The sequence below is a fragment of the Hippocampus comes genome, unplaced genomic scaffold (assembly GCF_001891065.2).
Source record: "Hippocampus comes isolate QL1 unplaced genomic scaffold, H_comes_QL1_v1.1 scaffold2, whole genome shotgun sequence".
Classification (NCBI taxonomy): domain Eukaryota; kingdom Metazoa; phylum Chordata; class Actinopteri; order Syngnathiformes; family Syngnathidae; genus Hippocampus; species Hippocampus comes.
The window spans coordinates 2,887,525-2,896,475 of record NW_017805139.1 but is presented as its reverse complement, the minus strand read 5'-3'; the positions used below and the strand labels follow the sequence as shown (position 1 = coordinate 2,896,475).

Sequence of the window (8,951 nt, the reverse complement as noted above, 5' to 3'; positions counted from 1 at the left end):
CTGTTATGGTAACTGGGTTCTGTTCAGGGAGGTTGCTGTGCTCCTCTCTCAGGGTCACCAGCTATTGTGCACTGCTGTTATGTGCAACCTCCTTCTCCCATATGCCTTTCCAGTACCTTTCAGTTTCCAGTCTTGGTGGGTCAGCTCTGCTGTTAGGACCCTGCCACTGAGCGTACACTTTCGCAGGTTGTGTTGCGAACAGCCTGTTTATTCGTCTGGCTTCATTCTCTTTTGTGTACCTCTTTAGGCGACTGGACAAGGCTTGGAGCCTTTGTTTGGCAGTTTCGAGTCCTTCAGGTATGGTCATCTGGATGTACCTCTCAGGTATCGGCCTTTTCATCACACCTCTCTGGGCGAGATGCGATATATAAAAAAATTGCCTTATAATCCAATGCTCCTTATAAATGGATCAATATTCTGATTTCTTGGACGCAGTTATTTTAAATGTTCTGCAAAGTGCTTTGTTTCAGCTGCAACGGTTGTGATAGCTCTTTATAAATAAAGCAGTATTATATTGTGTTCCCTTTAGCGTAACTCCATCTAGTGGATGCATAACGCAACCGCAGCCTCTCTTGTAGTTTCATTCTATTAGTTTTTATTTTATTGTAGTTTCATTCTGCGCCTGATAATGCGATGCACCCTATCTATGAAAACAGTTTTAAAATAGGCCATTCATTGAATGTGTGCCTTATACTCAGAAGCGCCTATATAGTGCGGAAAATATGGTAATTGATAATAACATGAGTTAGCATTCAGTGTAGTTACCCGTTTCGACTACATTAATGTTCACTTACAACTTTTCTCCTTGGCTGACAGTATGCGAGCATGTGACCCTTGTTGTTGCTTTTGGTTCTGCAGATTCATCACCTTGAAACCTTTTGTAGTCTTTGAAAACGGCTTGCTTTCTTCTTGCCGTCTTCTCTTTTCCCCTCTACTAGCTTAACTCTTCATTTCACAGCCGCACCAACAAGTTTAAATTCCTGCCATCTTCCTGAATCAAGTTGTTAAATTGATGAAAACCATTAATCAGTTTTCATGAGACGTTAGTTGAATTCCAAATTGTGGTAACCGAGAGCATTGCACTTCGGAGGATCCACTATTCTAATTTGGATCATTTTTGTACATCATTGTATTATTTATCATTTTTCTTTCTCAGCTGAAGCTTCTCCCAGGTGCCGACATGTACACTCACACTGGAATACTATCTGGTTGCAGACATGAAGCATGATGTGATCTTGTGTCAGATTGTACCGGACTCACGTCTCTGTTTCACCGTCTTCTGTGAATTTAGGTCATGTTGGAAACGTGACAGTAATTTCATCTGTAATGGCTTTTCCAACTGTTATCAACATTAATTTGACTGGCAGTAACGTTAATGAGGGCAACCTCAGGTGACCCTGCCACGGACAATGATGGAGAGTCACTGCACAGATCACTCTCAATTTGTGTGTATGCCGAGGACGTTTGTGTTGACGTTTCTCGTATTAGATGTTGATGTGGAGTATTGGTGTTGACACTGGTGTTTCTTTGGTTTTTGCTTAATGTGTTGTCCTCTTAAGGTGATTTTTTTTTTTTTTTTTTAAACTGGTGGTGATTGGCCTGGAAACAGAGATTAAAATGTTCTGCTTGGAGTCTGTAGCAAGTCTATAGGGTCCATCAGATTAACTGTGGTTTAAAAGAGGTTGAAGTATGGTATGTAATGTTAAAGCATCTCTGGGAAATGAGCTCATGTCAATGCAATGTGATGGAAACATGACTCTGTGTGTGTGTGTGTGTGTGTGTGTGTGTGTGTGTGTGTGTGTGTGTGTGTGTGTGTGTGTGCGTGCGCGTGTGGGTGTGCGTGCGTGTGTGCATGTGTGTGTGTGTGTAGAAACTGTCAGATTCTATTTTATGATTCACAAAGTCAAATAACTTCAGTGAGCTGCAGTTGGCCTTTTTTTTCACTGTAACTTCACAACAAACCGTGGCAATTCCAGGCTATATTTTTGATCAGAAACAGACAATCTGGTCATTGTCAACAAACTTTTTATTTGTAATAACAACTTTAGTAAAACTGTGATGCTAAACTTTGTTTTAACACAGTCTTGATAGGAGCATAAATAGAGGAGTGGTACTATATTACAGATTATAGTACTCTAACTTCACGTCCCCTCCAGGGCTTTCTTAACTTTCATACAATTGTAAAACCAAGTTAGCAATTGTAAATATTAAACAAAAATAACCAGTCTCAATTTAAATGGTAAGAAAAATTCCATTCTGTTAACTTGATTAACTTAAAACTTGGTACGTTTTTTCAGTCAGTGACAAAAGTATTCAAGATGGCGCCGTAGCTGGCAGCCGTCTGCATGAGCTTAGCTTTTTGTGGTTGTTGTTTTGTAATGGGCAGCATTGTTCAAAGCCCCCTTTTGTTCAGTGCTGGTGTTGGCGCCGCTGGACAGTCTGCGTTGGTGCGGCTGGATGGCTGGTGGAGCTGAATATGACGAGAGAGGAGTGTTGGCGTGGAGCGCAGGTGCGTATTTGGAACTGAGAGTCGGCGCTTGGAATTGAAGCGGATTTCAATGTGACAGAAGTCAATCCAATCTCTGTTTTCCTCAACGGACGTTACAGTTTCTTGTTAACTTTCAAACTTAGCTTGTAGCAGACAAGTGAGCATGACGTTTCTGACCCACTAGTGAAAGGACTTTGATTGTTGTTTGATGTATACAGTTGAGTTGAGTTGAGTTGAGTTCTCCCCCGTGCCTGCGTTGCTCCGGTTTCCTACCATATTCCAAAAACATGCATGGCAGGCTGATTAAACACTCTAAATTGTCCCGAGGTGTGAATGTGAGTGGATGGTTATTCATCTGCAATTGTCTGGCAAACGGTTCAGGGTGTCCCCTGCCTACTGCCCGAAGACAGCTGGGATAGGCTCCAGCACGCCCCGCGACCCTCGTGAGGATAAAGCAGTTCGGAAAATGAATGAATGAATGAAAAAATGTTTATATACCCTGTACATTCATCTTAATGGTAACATCTGGTATCATTTGTTTCATCTTTTGAACAGTGATGAATACATGAAATACACTTCTACTTGAACATATTATTCACACATTTTCAGCTCGCACATCCTTCTGGGCCCATACACCGCAGCTGACGCTGATAGACACACAGCTGTTGAGTGTGTGTGCGAAGGAAGAGTTAAGTGGGTGTGAGTCAGCTCTTGAATGAGAAACTGGTGGGAACATTGCCAGTTTCACTCCACCTCCAGGGTACAAACTCTGGAATGTGTTTGAGGAGCACCTCTGAGATTTCTTTAATCACTTTTATTGTTTGGTTGTGATGGTCCTTATCCAACAAGCTAACAAGGTTGTGCATTTTCTGCATGGTTTTCAGGGAGTACAATTCTTTGTGAGAGGAATCATAAACAACTCTCCAAACACACCTTTGCCCCCCCCCCATCTTGTTTTGTTCACACACACACACACACACACACACACACACACACACACACACACACGCACACACACACGCACATGCACACACACACATACTCACACACATTCAAACACGCAAAAACATACTGTATCTGTCATGGTCTGTTGAAAATGCTTGCTGAAAAGAAATGACACACAATATCACGATGCACAAACCCTCAGTGAGCATTCGTCTAGTCTTTATAAAGCAGTACGTGCAAATATATGAATTACCGTTGAGTATACAGTACACCCTTCCATCCATCCAGGGATGTGCAGTCAGTGAAGGTAAGGGAGGCAGTGCTGCACTGCTGCCCACTCGACCTTTCCCCTGAAAATGAAGAGTAGAAAAAAAATGGTTGCATTCAATTAAGCTTTATTTTAGATCTATGCTCCATGCTCAACATGGATTTTTTTTCAATATAACAATTTCAATGAGACATTATTAAAATAGTGGAATCTTCATATTTCCTGTCACTAGAATCACCAGTCATCGCTCCCTTCGTGCTTCCAGCAAGCACACATCAATTGAGGCAGACAGTTTTGGTGTGTGACATAGTTCCTCATTACATCTCTCTCTCTCTCTCTCTCTCTCTCTCTCTCTCTCTCTCTCTCTCTCTCTCTCTCCACACACACACACACACACACACACACACACACACACACACACACACACACACACACACACACTGTAGTCACTCTTACAGCTTGAAAAGTGACTTAAAGTGCACACTGGACCTCAGAACTGCTGCCAAAATGTGGCAGCGTTGTGCTATACAGTATCGGCGCATTGCGTGGAAGAAGCCCATACATATCTCTGTCACTTAAATGTCTCCTATTACTCCATATCGACGGATAGCATTCCATTTTGAGCTGCAGTTAAGTACTGGTCTACCACTGCCAACTATTGCAGCAATCAGAATGAAAAAAAAAAACACTTGTCACCTGGAATATGGAATTTGTTTATTTAAAATTACACATCGTGAAAACAACTTAATACCATGGACAGTATATATTGAAAATCCCTACATACAAAGTATGTATAAGGAGTAGATATTAAGTTAAGCTTTCAAAACCACTTGAAGAAACCTCGGCTGTTTGTGGATGTGCAGACTTTGCCACCGTCTTGAACCCGGACTCCCCAGGGATCTATTCCGTTCACTTCTATTGAGGTCATAGTGTTTGGCTCCAATAAATTTATCATAGCTCGTACAATTCTTTACCGATTTTGACACAGATTGGTTTGTTAGTAACATCAGACATCCAGTTATTATACCAGACACGTAGGTAATTTTATAATTGGGGCTTTCATAACATTAAATATAAAGGGAAGCCCAAATGTTTTTTAGATCTAAAAATGAGAGATCTGGAAAAGAAAGCACCAACGTATTGATTAGTGACATTTCATCTGCCACAGTTGTGAACAGAGCAAGGAAGCGACATAGCATAAACTTTATAGCTACTGTATGTCTGTCCACAGTGATGCTGCTGATGTTTTTTTCCCTAAACCAGGATGACAACATGGCCACAGCTGCCCCACAGTCCATGTTACTTTCTGTGTTGGTATTCAAGACTTTTATTTTCTCTCTCAGGCTCAGGCTTCCTGGGCTTCTGCGTGGGATCCTTATAGTGAAGGCTTGTTGGGCCGTCCTGCACGAACCCGACGCCAGCTGCACTTTAGGAACGAATGGGCAAGCTGGAGCGGCTGGTCCGTGTGCTCACGAACTTGTGGGACCGGTGCTGCTGTGCGTACACGAACCTGCATCACCAGGTTAGGGACATCTTACATCTTACAATATATTGGGCTTTGGGGGAGGGGGGGTATGCATTGATTGCTTGGGGAGAATTGGACAAGTTGTTATCCTTTAACCCCATTTCATCCCCGGTGCATGCATTTTAAATCGCCAAGCTTTCATCAGACATTGATGAGTTGACTCTGTTCCGAATTACACTTTTGTCGGAACCCTGAAGACTCTTTACACAGAAATCCTGCAAAGTTGCCACGTCAGAGCTGGAACAGAAGGTCTGACGTTTATTGGCAGTTTGCCTTTTACACAAAGCCCATCAATGCGGGATATTGCCGCATATTTGTGTCCTTTCACATTGCGACAATGAGAGAAGTGAATACTGTATGAGGTGTTACCCATTCAATCCAGGACAGTCCCGCCAAACATAGAACATTGTTTGCTCAACTTTGTGCCCCTGTCGGCCAGAGTTACTGGGGAAAAAACTCATTCAACATGCTCCTCACCTTAACAGTGAAGCCCTTGCAAAAGACAGCATTTTGCTTCCGTGTTTTGGTTTCCTTACCATATCTAAAACAGAAAAAGAAAAATCCTGACTTTTACAAGGGCTTGACACCAAAAATGAGTACCGACTGTTCATTCGTGACTCCTTAATGCCTTTCGATGTAGTGAGTGTTATAACCAGATAGAGCATAACTAGGTTTTTACTTTCTGCACCTTCAAGGCAACTGAAGAAAAGTTATTTCAGGAAGATTCGTGCTGCTAGAAGACACGGATCAATGTTCTTCACACAGTTTGACCTTCTTGTGATGGGCCTATACTTAACCCTCACATTAAATGTATATTTTTTTGGGATCAAACATAAAAAATGAATTTCTGATACATTTCAGTTAGAGTTATTTCCAAGTGAACACAAACTTCATTTTGTCCCATTTATGTCTTTGTGTTTGTCAGAAACCCACTGAGTGGACCCTGTGGAGGTGATCCGAGACAATACAAGATCTGCAACACCAAGGTCGTTCAGCATGAAGGTTTCCACACTGTACAAGATTGCCACGCAATTTTCAATGCAAATATTTTCAGACAAAGGCTGATGTTTGTTCTTGAAGTTGAGCATGTGGGCGTGTTTGGGGATAATGTTGCGGCTGAGACCTTTCAGGGTGTGAACTGGAATTTCACGAGCATACTAACCTTTGTCTTCACTGCTCGGCTATGAGCTCTTCGAGTTTCATGCGGTCGTGCTGCAGTCGGGTGTCTGGGTTGCAACCGCATTAGATACGTGAGGAGTTGTGAGTGGGTGTGTTTGGACAGGCAATCGCCACACAGCTCATACTTGCATGTAGACGATCTCACAGATGAGTTGAAGCTTGTTTCAGGATGAAAATGAGTGCATGTTGCACTTTGCACTTTGTGATTCAGATCAAGCCTCCGGTGCAGTAAATAGCCGCAGTTCCCAAACATGTTTTCTGCGCTCTGATGGGAACACCCATCTGGGCAGCTTCATTCTCGGTGTCATTTAGCTCCCCGAGGCTTCATTTGCGCGTTCATTTAATTTTAGGATTAGGATTACAATTTGCCATGATTGGAAATGAATGTCACATTCAGCATTACAGAGTACTGTAGTCTGTATCCCTAATGCCGATGCATTGTGTGTAGGAGTGTCCTCCTAGCTCACAAGAGTTCCGAGAGATGCAGTGTGCCGCTTTCAATGAGAAACAGTTGGTGACAGGAAACTCCTTCAGATGGACTACCTTTCAAGGAGGTCAGTGAGACAACACACGTCACTTCATACCACTTGCATTCGATGTGATCCTAATAGACAGCCAAGTCTTATAAAAGAATTGAAGGTAAAAGCATCCTTTACTGCTGACGTACTCACATCTGCAAATGTCATGTCACGACTTCATCCATCTACGGGGAAAAGTTATTCAAGTTAATGAGATAACTTAAACAAAAATTGAATACCCGATTTTGTAAACAAGGTCCAGTAAAAATTTAAATGCTTAAAAAAAAACTTTACGAAATGAAACTACATCTTACATGTATAAAATTAACTATATACAACTATAATTAGAGTGAAAATGTCATTTGTTTTTACGTTTGTCAATTATTTTCATACGTGAGCTTTCAGGGTTAATTTCAAATGTATCAATTTCAAAATTTCTCTGTCATGGTGCTACACCGGGGCTAGAGTGTGCTATCGCTCCGTCAAAAATCTGTGTAGCCATAGTTGAACCCCTTACTTTACATTATAGATTTTTTTTCAGTTAAAAACATTAGAACCTTCACTCTCTTCCAGTCTAATCCCTGCTTCCGTGTTTGTGCTGCACCTGTAAGCCCCCCACCCCTTGCATGCTTAGGAGGGGAGGGGGTGGGGGAGTCTTTCATATAGTAGCGCATTTGGTTAAACATTTTGTCATTGCCGCATTAAGTTCAACAAAGAAAACGCACATGATGTGTATCTGTTAAGTGTCCGGAAGTTTCCGGAACAGAATCAGCTCCCACAAAGGATAAGACCGTTAATAAAAATTTTTATTCAAGAGAAAAACGTAAGACCGACGAAGTAATCAATTGACGATGGTGACAAAGAAACAGGACAAAAAAAAAAAACCTCTCACAAAAATACAAACCGAGAAATTTCAACCAGAAATACATGAAAAACGAGGCAAGAAGCTATGAGGCAAAAAGTCAAGAATGTCTAGAATCAACAGGCACATGGAGAAAAAATCGTGAGCATGACTGAATAATCTGACAGCCAGTTGTCAGCGTGGCTCAGCTTTTAAAGGCAGCAGGATAACAATGATAATAAGAGGCAGGTGCCGCTCTGGAGGGAACGCCCTCCGGTCCCGTCGGAGACTGAAAAAACAAACAGGACAATATCATGACAGTGTCATGTTGCACCTCTGCAGAGGAGCTAATACTCCCTGCAGGAAGTCTGGCAATGAGAGTGCCACTGCCACCTACTGTAGTGGATGTGCAATTACACTTTATTCTAGTATGACAGGGAAAAAAAATGTAACCTGCGGTCACACCTCCCTCCACACCCCAGGCCCTACGGGAACCTGCCCCCCTATTTGAGAAGCACTGGTCTAAAGCGACATGAAAATACATTTCAATATCTCATGAGATTGCAAAACTAACCTCTGCTCTTGAGATTCTACTGGTTCCTGTCCTTGTAAGTCATTTCTTACTTATCTTGTCATCCTTTTGTGTGATTATGATCCAGCCCAGTATGTTTTGCTTTCTTCATCTCTTGATGATCAGTTCAACAGCAGTTTACTCTGACATTCTCCAACCCACTTAAAATCACCGAGCCAATGACTGAACATCTCCTCTACCAGGCTCCAACCCCTGTGAGCTCAACTGCCTGGCCTTGGGTCATAACTTCTACTACAACTTTGGACGTGTGCTTGATGGCACAGCCTGTGACAAAATACCCGGTGCTGTGTGTGTCAACGGACGCTGTTTGGTGAGAGTAAACTAAGATTTTCTCTCTTTTGTAGTCTGTTTACCAAGAACAACTGCTTCAACTTTATACAACGCTTAGAGCAGATAAAACTGTATGAATTGTAGTACAGTGTGTGTGTGTGTGTGTGTGTGTGTGTGTGTGTGTGTGTGTGTGCGCGCGCATATATATACAGTAAATATTCTCTCGTGCGGACTCGTGTTTGCGCTGTCCAATTTGTCCTGATAACAGAAATTCCTCATTTGGGAAATGAGCATGGTACATGTCCTTTATGAACCTGCAAGTATG

At 42.2% G+C, this 8,951-nt stretch overlaps 1 protein-coding gene across 1 annotated transcript in view; it reads left to right on the top strand.

The window, feature by feature from the left end:
* Positions 1-8,951, top strand: part of adamtsl5 (ADAMTS like 5) — a 41,927-nt gene that overhangs the window by 20,300 nt on the left and 12,676 nt on the right. Inside the window, exons 3-6 of the mRNA XM_019867256.1 lie at positions 5,045-5,223; positions 6,152-6,212; positions 6,854-6,959; positions 8,539-8,666. Of these exons, the coding sequence (XP_019722815.1) occupies positions 5,045-5,223; positions 6,152-6,212; positions 6,854-6,959; positions 8,539-8,666 (474 nt within the window). The remainder of the gene's footprint in view (positions 1-5,044; positions 5,224-6,151; positions 6,213-6,853; positions 6,960-8,538; positions 8,667-8,951) is intronic.